Source organism: Lynx canadensis, chromosome C1 (genome assembly GCF_007474595.2).
Source record: "Lynx canadensis isolate LIC74 chromosome C1, mLynCan4.pri.v2, whole genome shotgun sequence".
NCBI lineage: Eukaryota > Metazoa > Chordata > Mammalia > Carnivora > Felidae > Lynx > Lynx canadensis.
The window spans coordinates 169,349,099-169,361,517 of NC_044310.1; the positions used below are offsets into that span (position 1 = coordinate 169,349,099).

At 36.8% G+C, this 12,419-nt stretch overlaps 1 protein-coding gene across 2 annotated transcripts in view; it reads left to right on the forward strand.

Moving 5' to 3' along the window:
* The first annotated feature begins 4,825 nt into the window (after positions 1 to 4,825).
* PPP1R1C (protein phosphatase 1 regulatory inhibitor subunit 1C) overlaps positions 4,826 to 12,419 on the forward strand; it is a 117,849-nt gene continuing 110,255 nt past the window's right edge. Inside the window, exons 1-2 of one of the 2 annotated variants that reach the window (XM_030325410.1) lie at positions 4,826 to 4,906; positions 6,554 to 6,635. In XM_030325410.1, coding sequence (XP_030181270.1) covers positions 4,826 to 4,906; positions 6,554 to 6,635 — 163 coding nt within the window. The remainder of the gene's footprint in view (positions 4,907 to 6,553; positions 6,636 to 12,419) is intronic. The other variant, XM_030325411.1, reaches the window with a different exon arrangement.

Genomic DNA, 12,419 nt, shown 5'->3' on the forward strand with positions numbered 1-12,419 from the left:
CATTATATTAGGGCTATAAACCTTACCAACTAATATGTATCTACACACTTTGATATGTTGTCTGCTTTTGTTCATTATGGTATTTTCAGCATTTAATGTAATCCTATATATTTATAAACATGTGCAATAAATATTTGCTTTTGTTTTTGGTGATAGCCATCTGAATGTTAAATAAAATATCTCAAGATTTGTGAAATCAAGACATCTGAAACAGAACTTAGAATAGGAAGTACATTAAAAATTTTAAAAATTGTTTGATTTTCTTAGCAAACCTTTTTCTCTCCTCTCCTCTCCCTTCCCTTCTCTTCCCTACCCTTTCATTTTCTTTCCTCTTTCCAAAAATAAAGCATTTGTTATATGTCAGGTGAATTCAATGGACTGAATGTTTATGTTCCCTCCAAATCCATGTGCTGAAATCCTAATTGGTAAGGTGATGGTATTAGGAAGCGGGGCCTTTGAGAAGTGAGGTCATGAGGGTAGAGCCCTTATTAATGGGACTATTGTCCTTATGTAAGAGGCTCTGGAGAAATTCCTTGCCCTTTCAGCAAGGTGAGGACACAGTGAAAAGACAGCTGTCTAGGAGGTGGGTCCTCACCAGTCACCAAATCTGCTGGCCCCATGATCTTGGACTTCCCAGACTCCAGAACTGTGAGAAATAAATGTTTGTTATTTATAATGCACCTTGTCTCTAGTATTTTTTACAGCTGCCTGAACAGACTAAGACAAATGACAATTTATAAATGTCTACTGGAAATCATCAGATAAAGAAAAACTCCAGAACAGTCATAGAACTATATATCTATGGAATTTGGAACCAGTTAGGGTAACAAGGAATACCAATAGCTTCAGATGGCATCTTTGTATATGCGAGTACAACTGAGGTTTATATGAATGCTATGAACGAAAAAAGACAAATTGCGGTTGATATATACTCTTTTAAAAGGCATGAAAATACTGAATATGTTTTTTTTAATATTTATTTATTTTTGAAAGAGAGAGACAGACAGATGATGCGTGGGGAAGGGACAGAAAGACAGGGAGACACAGAATCCGAAACAGGCTCCGGGCCCCAAGCTGTCAGCGTGAAGCCTGATGTGGGGCTTGGACCCACAAACCATGAGATCGTGACCTGAGCTGAAGTCGGATGCTTACCTGACTGAGTCACCCAGGAGCCCCTGAATATGTTTTAAATGTCCACTTAAAATATCAAAATGAAAGCCTGGCGTGGTGCTTAAAAGGTTGAACTGTAGTCTTGGGGAAAATTCACTATATAGAAACATCTCATTTCCTGACAATATCAGATAGGAGATTCCTAAGTAGAATTATTTGGTAACTACTACCTGGCCAACCTTATGCTTTTCTGGATATGTTTAAGATAGAACAGAAAAGGGTTTGCAGTGTAGGAGGGGAGGCTGAAGGAACACATAGGACGTTGTAGAATAACATAAAAGTACATGTAAGTAAATACTAGGAGAAGAATGAAAGGAGTGGTGCATCTTATCTGAAGAATCTGAGGGTGACATCCTAAAGAAGTGCAGTCAGAGGATGAATTCAATTTGGAGAAATGGAGGGAGGGCAGGAAACCTTCTCAGGAAGGTAGAGGAGGCCACAGAAAAGCTGGCTGTGGGGTCAAGTGCGGCCTGAAGGGGCTGTGGAAAATAGGGTCAGAGATTATAAAGTAAAATTAGGAAGGCCTAATGGACTATTCTCCTAATGTACTACCTTCTTTATTCACAGTATCACTTATCTTGAAGAGAGACTACAGTTATTGCTTGTTCTAGAGGCATTTTTAATCTTTAATGATAGAACCCATTACTTTAAAAGAGAGAGAGAGAGAAAGTAAAACTGCCTTCTTTTAAGTCAGCTTGGTGACAAAACCCCCAACTCTAGAGTTTCCATTTTATTCTGATATCTAACATGAAATGTAAGATCTTCTTGATTACTAGGATCCTATAATCATGCTACTTTCTTTCCTTTTATCCATATGCCATGTCATCTTAAGATCTCTTACCATGGAACTTGAACCGGTAGAACATCTAGCCATTGTAGGTTCTGGTACCTTCCACCCCCCTCTCTGTAGGCCCTTATAGAATAGCAGCCATCTGATTAAAGCCCAGGCTCTAGGCAAAATTGATGGCATTTGAATCCTGTTTCTGCCAGATGACTTTGGGCAAATTACCTAAATTCTCTGATTCTGTTTCTTCATTTTAAATTAAAAATGAGGACAGCAATAATATTTGCCTGAAAGGATTATGAGTATTAAATAAATTAGTGCAGATAAAGCACTTCAAATAGCACCTGGCATGTGCTAAGTGTTATATAAGGGTAGGCTATTACTATTATCTCTAACAGGGAGAAAAAAATGTACACCTAATATTTAGTATAATTATACTGCCCACATAAACATATTTAAGTTTTTGATTATTTCAAATTTAAGTTGCATTTTAAGTGATACTTGAAATAGCAATTTGCTTGAAAAGGACCCCAACGATCTTTTAACACAGTTTCTTTTCTAATGCCATAGCAAAAGGCCTGGCATGGAGTAGATTTACTATCTACTCAATAAATATGCACTATGTCAATGAGTGACATTGTGAAATGCTAAACAGAAAAGATAAACTGGTAATTATTATACTAAGTAGTGGTTAAGCTGAGTGCTTTGGGAACACAAAGATGAGTCTAGACCCTCTGTGGATAGAAATAAATTTTACTTTATCACCTAGTGTTCTGATTGGTATCAAAATATTCCAAATAGGCAGAGAGCCTAGTAAATGCAGATTAAGAACGTACATCTTCAAGTCTTTTGAAGTCCAGTTTAAAAAAAATAATAGCTCTCTGAGTAGTTATCATGTACTGGCCTTACAATGAGCTCTTCTAAAGAATTAATTCATCTAAAACTCACAAGAAGAAAGTTCTCTTCCTGCCAAGTTGATAAACTGAGTAAGTAGCAGAGCCAGGGTTTGAACCCAAGGCTGCCAAGTGCATGCTCGAAATTACTATGCCAAGTGAAGTTCTGGATTGATTTTTCACTAGAAATACTGTCTTGTTTTCCTTTTGTATAATTTGAAGAAATAGTCAGAGAAATTTACTTCATTAATGATATTGATTCAGGTTCCACTCTGGGACTTTGTAAACGGTAACACAAAATGTAATTTCTAAGTTTCCCTTTGACACTGCAAGGATGAGTGCATCACAAGATGTCTTGCTGGTCAGCACTGTTCTCTGACTGAAAGTGCTTTCACATCCACATCTTCATTTGCTTTTTCCCCTAGTGGGTATAGAAAACTACTTGAATAATGCATACTACTTTCCATATTCCTTCAACAGAACACCACATACTTCAATCATTAAGATGGATTCCTAGTATGGACTCAGAATTTAAGCAAAAGAAAGAAAACCTCATTTGTAAGTGCCTGGTATAATATTCAGTGTCTAAATGTATTATATAAATGCAAAAACATATTAAAAATCTAATGTTCATCAAACAAAATCTTTCAAATAAGAAAGTAGAGTACTCAAGTTCTCTCTTGCATTTAAACAACTTCGTTTTCAGGCTACCTTCACAAAAGGAGTTGAACGCAGGAAGGCCATCTAGCTATGCTGCTGCCTCCCCTTAGATATTAACAGATGTGGAGATCAGGTCACTGTCTCCCTCTACCTTCACCACCACCCACCATGACCATTATCCTCTATCATTCTGGAGATAACCTCTTTTATGCTTTTTTTTTTCAAGTCCTTTTCTTTACATATATCCCCACTATTGACAATAAACCACAATGATGGATCATTAGGTTGCCACTAATGTTTTCTAGTCACTTCTGTATTCTTCCAAATCAGAGGATATAACTGGCTCCACCAGGAAATGAAATAGAGGTCATTACAGCAGCAGTGACTTTCAAGCTATTTGCTAAATTTAGCTGTCCAATACTTTCCACTCTAATGAAAACTGTGAACTACAATTATAGAATGCTGGAACAGAACAGGAGCTTAAAGGTCACCGAGTCCGATCTCATCGTTTTTCTGATGAAGGTTTGGGGGGCCTAGACATAGCCTGTGATTTGCCTCAGGGCACAGAGCTTATTAATGGTAGAGATGGAACTTGAACTAAAATCTGCTCAGTCCGGGACGACAGTGTCCTTACTATACCACAGATAGTCTGCTTCCCATGGTCAGTCTTACCTAACCAGATCTCACAGCGTAAATATACCTGATATTATTGGTTGTGGCTTACTGTCTGTGACCATTCATCAGTTTGGTGGCTGAATGTGAAATGGCAAAGGTGTCTGACTTACAAGTTGCTACAAGAGAAATGAAATGATTTCATACCCAAACCCTTCCCCCAACCGTATAAACTTCCTGCTTTATGTTCATCAATAATGAATGGCCCATCCCTGCAATACTCAGAGGGAGCTTACATTGCACTTTTGAGCAGCCGGTTAGTAATGTACAGTGGATAGAGCCTTTCTTTCAAATCCCAGGGCAGCGGGTCCTTCAAGGCTAGCATTGCATTTTCAATTAGCTGCTGAGTGAATGCTTGGCATGTGTATTAGTGAAGAAGCACACAATTAGCTTATTGTTCCTTTCTGTATTGTGCTGAAAGGTTCCAAGGGATTGGTGGGGGAACAGGCAAGCCAGCCATCACTGCGGAGTTGAAGAAGGGATTTACTCAGACCTCTGCATCTTCACTTGCTCGCTCTGGAATTACAGCTATTTATTACGAAGTGCCCTGTGTGGCTGGGTGGAGTGTGCCTGAGGAAAGACATCCCAGACATCACCTGGGGTTAGTCTTTCTGAGCCCTTCACGTCTCTAATTCTCATCATTATCATGGAGCCCAACAGTCCCAAAAAGATACAATTTGCTGTGCCTTTATTCCAGAGTCAGATTGCTCCTGAAGCAGCAGAGCAGGTAGGTGGGGTTGGGTGGGGACCAGTTCCTGTATCTAAGGTAACATGGACATAGGTTCTTATTAACCGAAAGCTTTTCTGCTTCTTGAATCTGCCTTGTTGTGACGTTCCACGCTATGTGAACGAGAAATAAGTTGGTTTCCATATGGCACTTGTATTTGAGTTGCATTGGGTGACCTATTGGCTAAAATGTAACACTTCGTGTGATAAAAAATTAGCCCCAGTTAAGGAGAAAAATGCTTATATTAGTGATTCAGATTTGGATCCAGAAATCTGTTTGCTTTTGCTTACTAAATTAACATGTTTAACATTCAGAGAAACTTTAAAAATTCTCAGAATTAGCAATCTTTTATTTCATTATTTATAAAATAAAAAAGATTCATTTAACAATGAAAACATTAAACCTTGGAATAATTTCAGATTATAGGGTTAATATTTTTTAAAGACTTTTCATTATATATTCAAAGCAGTAATTATATGTAATACACGATAGACAGGATTTGTAGGTGTATGTATAATTTAACACATTTTATTCAGATATTAAATAGTAGCAAACATTTACCAGATTCCTTTTCTATGTCTAATATATCTATGTATCTATATTTCTATATTTCTCTGTTTCTCTCTTTCCTGTAAGATTGATTTACATGTATCACCTTTCATATTCGGATTTACTTAGACTCTTGATGCAATGGAACCACTTAAAAGACCATTTGTGGTAAAATTACAACAGTAGGGGGGCAAAAGCAGATACAATTTATGGGGTCATCAATCTAATTCATTAATTTCTTAAAGTCTAAATTATCCCTGAATCCTTTTACAAATACTTTATACAAAGTCTTAAAAATGATTACTGAATCTGGGGCTGATAACTTTCTAGGATATTTTGATAACCTGAAGTAGATCATCCCAGATAAACATAACCTTGAACATGTATCTATGTTGAATGGGACATTGGTTCTGTCCTGGACAAAATGTCATTGGTAAATTTTATCTTCTGTTCTACTGACATAGACTTTAAGAGTTTACCTGTATGTTTAAGAAATCAAGAGCACGTTAGAAATTCTAATCTTAACATGCTTCTGTAACTCTTAACTAAGAAAAAAAAACCTACATCAAACCTATTAGTTTTAAATTAATTACTCTCATAAAATCCATACTCATTCTTTATTTGTCCTAAATATTTTACTAGAAAATAAGAAAGCCTTATTAATTGAAATTAAGAACTAATGCTGTTAAATTTAACCTGCTAGAAATTTAAGTTTTGCAAGTGTCTTTACTCTGCTTAAGAATAAGGACAATGAATCTCGAAAGCATCATCAATACTATGAGGCTCCAAGAGAGCCACTGAAAGTCATCCTCCTACCTACACTGCATACTATTCTAGTGGCATCACTGGATCATATACAACTATTTCTTTTCTGTGGAAAGGTACCTTTTTAGACCAAAGAAGGTAATACTACAACCTGACGGTTCTATTATCTGTCTTTCTATAATTCCCAATAGTGAGAACCTACTGTGTGCTCTCCCCAAGTTTGCTTTTTTTTTTATATATATATATATATATATATTGGGAAAAGATGAGGATGGAATAGCTTTGCAAGCTGTAGAGTAACCGGGGGCAGTGTCTGATTCTCACTGACCTCAGCTGGGCCTTTTTTGTTTACAGATCAGAAAAAGAAGACCTACACCAGCATCACTTGTGATTCTCAATGAACATAATCCCCCAGGTAAAGAAGCATGATGTTTTTTGCACTGATGGGACAGAACAGAATTGTTTGAAGAACATGAAAGAGTGTGTCATTGCCAAAAGATTTCAATTTAGGATTTCAGCCAATTATAATCTAACAAGCTAGTCTATAAAATGGATCATAAGCAAAATCAGAAATAAATATAGGAACTATCTCAGTCAACAGTCTGCTTTTCCTCTAGATAATGACACATTTGTGATGATATGCTATAAAGTGTTTTGTTGTTTACGTAGAGTCTGGTTCAGTGCTTATTAATGCGGCTGGTAGAAAGTTGTTTAATTAGGTTTCAAAGCTCAATTTACAGTCCAAGAGATGCTTCTATCTTTACAGAGTAGGTTTTTTATTTATGAAAGGTTGTCATGGGCTGGGCAATGAGCTAGCACTGGCTACAGCTTTGTTTCTGATGTCATGTCTGAATAATGCAATTGACAAGTAACCAGATCAATTGTCAGCACTGCCCATTTGAGAGCCATTCTGAAGGGTTGCATCCATTTGTTGAGGTTTTGCTTTCTATTTCCTGTAAAAAAGTAAAGCTGCCTTATTCCTGATAAATGACTGTGATCTTCAAGATGCAAACATTATTAGTTACTTACTGAACGGACATGATTTTAATCACACATTTAAGTGCTGTTTCTAGAAATGCAAACAAGACAGCAGAGGTCATGGCATTAATTTGTACACAGGCAGGACTTGGTTTTGGGTTTTTGCAGGTCTAAATAATACAGGTGGACAAACGGAGTTTGAAGAGTAGAAACATAATAAGTCTAAGCTCAGTTATTTTAAGAATACCAAGGCAAAACAGTCTTTGATTTTTTTCAGATTCCTTTCTAATTAGAGAAGCATACATATGAAAGTGAAGCTGGAATAGAATATATATCATTGAGCCTAAATACAAGAAGGTCTTCAGCTAATGGGAAACCAAAGCAAAAATATTACTGATGAAAATAGGACTTTTTTTTTCTATTTCTTCTTCCTTAAGGTGCTATAGCACTTAAAAATTATTTTCAGGGGTGGCTGGGTGGCTCAGTCAGTTAAGCGTCCAACTCTTGGTTTTGCCTCAGGTCAGGATCTCACAGTTTCATGTGTTCAAGCTCCACATCAGGCTCTGCATGGGCAGTGCGGAGCCTGCTTGGGATTCTGTCTCTCTCTCTCTGCCCCTCCCGCACTTGCTCTCTATTTCTCAAAATAAATAAATAAACTGACAAAAATTATTTTCAAATATATTATCTCACTTAATAAATGTTAACTTATTTTGGTTTAATAAGAGGTGCAAATAGTTTGCATTTATAGTTCATAAATAAATACAAGGAAGTCAACATAATACTAAAATCTCAGATTGAAGGTAATTTTACAGCAAGTTTCCACCACTGTCTTTGCTTACAGTGGCAATTTTTCCACAATGTCCTAGAACTTAACTCCCTAGTCATCCTTAAAAGGTACTGCCCAGCTTGATTTTTAAGTGTTCTGTTATGGGTATTGCTACTGTTTGAACATAGTGAAGCCACATAAATGACCCTTGTGGCTCTCATTCAAGCCCCCAGAATAGGAATTCATGTTTTTTAAAAGCCAAATATGTGCCATTTACAGATGAGGACAGTAAGTACCAGAGAGGTAAAGTAATTTCTGCAGAAGTTACTCTACTATAAGAGTCAGATTATACAGACAAACTCAGATAAAGGTCATTCTAAAGCCCATGCATTTTCTACTGCATGATGCTGGCCCTACAAATTTCAGTTTGCATTTCAGTATGAATTCTCTGTAAATGGGACCAGACTTGAGGCCCTATTGACAAGCGAACCTAAACTTTAAACAAATCTGTCTAGACCACTACATTTAGCAGATTAGAATTATACTTAAATATCCCTGTGAATCATATTTAGATTTTCTCTAGAAATTTTTTTCTTACCAGATCTCCTAATCACGAGATGGCATTGTCCTATTTCCCTTATTGACTCCATACTTCTCCACGTTTTTAAGCAGCATTGGAAAGAACTTAGATGCAAATAGCATCGCACCGAGAACCAAGTCATTTTAGTAATGTCATCTCCTTGCATCTTCAACCTTTTGGAAATCAGAACAGTTTAGAAGAGACCCATCAGCCTATGCCTGTGTATAGCAATGTGTATGGCAAGCAGAGATTTTTGGACTTGGGTTCCTGCAGGAAAAAAAAAAAATCACTTATATAGCTTCCCCAGCAAAAATGATCTAGAACCATGATTACTAAAGAAATAAATCTAAGGACCTAACAAAACAATGGCAACAAAAGAACAAATACCACATTGAACCAAACCAAACTTGGATACTAATCTTTATTACCCGTGTGGTCTTGGTTGGGTAAGGGACAACATCTCCAAACTTTATGGTCTCATCTATAAAACAGAGATAATATTCATCCTTTCTACTTTACAAGGTTGTTGTAATGATTGAAAGACTTATTGTGAACACACCTTAAAAACTGCAAAGTGCAACAAATATTAGGTGTTACTAGTTGATGTGCTCTGGGATACAACCTTTGCATGGGATATTTAAAAGTTAAGAATAGAATTTTCATAATCTCCTCTATACTAAATATTTCTGCCCAACCCAACAATTCTTTATGTTCCAAATATTATCTGACCATTCCCTATCAAACAAAACAAAGCAAAATAACAGCAACAACAAAAACCTCAAGTGTTAAATGACCTTCCTAAAGCAATTGTTTCTTTTAGCCCTAAAAAGCAATATGTGCTGTGACAAATACAAATTGTGTGCAGCACTAAATCCTGGTAAGATAAACAAATCTCTTCAATTTTACTGAGATTCCCCAGGAAGTAACTGAATGTTCTTGGAATCATCTGTCATTAATGCTGTTTAAAATTAAAATCCCCAAAAATCTTTATTTCCAATTAATGTAGCAAAGAAAATTAAATTTTCCATTAGAGAGACATAATTAACAAACCCTCCCAATTCATATAATGAGACAGGTATATTATAATCACTGTTAAATGAATTAAACATAATTTCCTTTTTTTTTAATCTTTCCCAGAGTTTGCAGAAATAGTTAAAAAGTATTTGAAACAATTATTTGCTTTTTTTTTTTTTTAAACGTTTATTTATTTTTGAGACAGAGAAAGACAGAGCATGAACAGGGGAGGGGCAGAGAGGCAGACACAGAATCTGAAACAGGCTCCAGGCCCTGAGCTGTCAGCACAGAGCCCGACACAGGGCTCAAACTCACGGACTGTGAGATCATGACCTGAGCCGAAGTCGGACGCTTAACCGACCCAGCCACCCAGGCGCCCCACAATTATTTGCTTTTTAAAAAAATTTTATTTATTTTGAGAGAGAGAGACAGAGAGAGAGAAAGTGCATGAGCAAGGCGGGGCAGAGAGAGAGGGAGAGAGAAAGAATCCCAAGTAGACTCCACACTGTCAGCATAGAGCCCAACACAGGGCTCAATTTCATGAACCTTGAGATCATGACCTGAGCCAAAATCAAGAGTAGGACACTTAACTGACTGAGCCACTCAATGTCCCTGATTTGCTTTTAGATTCAGAAAAACATATGCATTGTTTATATCTGATAAAGGGGAAATAGAAGAGAAAGATATTTGAACATGTAAATCCAGATTGTTGGTTTGCTAGTTCATCTATGCTGGTCAAAACACATAGATGAGGTAGGCATGTGATTGGTAGGATTTCAGGCACAGCAAAATGTCTCCTTAGTCCTTTTCTAACCAATGGCCCAGAATTCTCAGCAGTGAAGCACTATGGAAACAGACACATAACCTATTTAGGATATGTCATCCTTGGGCATACATAAACCATAATTTAACTCAAAATAATGGGAAATATCACTAAAAAATCTGCGTTGAAGTCATCATGCCTGAAACAATTTAATAACAAAGGGTGTGTCTTTATGATAAAGGGAGCAGAAACTATGCGTTTGCTGCTAGGAATGACTCTGAAGAGCCAGATGGCAGTAAAAAGATACTTGAAGCTTAAAATGTAAAGTAGAAAAGCACCAAAGACAAATTTCATTTTTCCAAATGTTTTCTGGGCTGCTAGTGTGAATGACCTTGCAACAAACTGCTTATTTCTCTCTATTTTCAGCTCACCTTCCAATTAAGGGAATATTTATGATGAGCTCTCAGAGGCTATACAGCAGAGCTTCATTGCTCTTATACTGTGTGCTGTTTGCTTTTACTCTTGCATAATCTGTAGTTGACTGGTTTGGTTTCTATGTTTTTACTTAAAGGAATACACACAAATCCTCTCCATTTAGAAGTAAATGGCAATGCCATTTTCTGCAATTTATTTCATCACATTTCTAGATTTACTTAAACATTACTTTAAGTAGACCTATGACAAAACTGTATATTTGGCTACCACAATCAGAAATCTAGAATTGAAAAGAACTTCAGAAAATACCTAATCTAACCACACATGTTTGTGAAAGATGCATAAATGAACCCAAGTCCCTGAGACTTGTTTTATTTTATATATGTCAAAGAAAAATCTATAATTACCCCTACTTTTCAATTCCAGATCCAATAATTTTAGATGTTAGAAAATAGTTTCATCAAACATCAGTAATACCCCCAGTTTATTCTAAAATAACTCCTTGTTCATGCTCTTCAATAAAAGTTTATTTACTCACTTCTTTAAATACACAAAAGAAGTCTTCATTATTTTCTTTCCTAAATTGAATACTTTCAGTCCCTATAAGGGCCTTAATGAATTCTACCCAAATTTTCCTTGTCTTTCAGCCTTTGGAGCCAGAGCTGGACATGGTCTTCCAGTAAAAAGCCATCCTAGGCCTTCTGAATATTAAAGTTTGTGGCATTCATTCTCTCCCATTTACTTTAGCCAGAGACAATATAGATACAATTAAACTTAACGGATCTGATGCCTATTATGCATGAGTGAACCATAAGAGGTCTGGAGCTTAGTGAAGGTTTGGATAAGTACCCAAGGGTTTTGGCATCATTTAAAAGTTTGTTGTACATCTAAAAAGTGGGGCCAGAATTACAATGTGTAATAGTTTTCTGGGGATATTTATTGAACTTTCTATCACAGCTGAATTTTGGAGAGATTGAATCTCTTTTTTATTTTTAAATCTTTTAATGTTTATTTATTTTTGAGAGAGACAGAGCATGAGTGGGGGAGGGACAGAGAGAGAGGGAGACACAGAATCTGAAGCAGACTCCAGACTCTGAGCTGTCAGCACAGAGACTGACTCGGGCTCTAACTCACAAACCGCAAGATCATGACTTGAGCTGAAGTCAGACGCTTAACTGATGGAGCCACCCAGGCGCCCCGAGATTGACTTTCTCTTTGATGCTTTTGGCTTTAAACATTCTTAGAAATGAAGAATAAAACAAAAGCATTTTCACATAGGTGAGGATCCTGAAAATTAATTGAGACACATGAATTAAATATCACACTATCTCTCTTCAACCTTGAGAGAGTAGGACAGTAAGTCTAGTCAGTAGAGAGAACTGAGGTTGCCAACTGATCAGGCTCTTTGGCTCCACAGACTGAGAAAGAAGCCACAGTCCATTCTGGATGTAGCATATGACTTTCTAAATGAAGCCTGCACTTTCAGACTCCAACACTAAGATACCTAATGAGGTTTTGAAAGCTCTGGATTAATAACGCTGAGACAGTGGATGATAGATAGATAGCTAGAGAGTATTGCTGGACTGAGACTGAGTTATTTAACACAGGGGGCCCCAGGAATCTCTGACCAATGAGAGGTTTTTCAGGGTCAACAAAGTTAAAG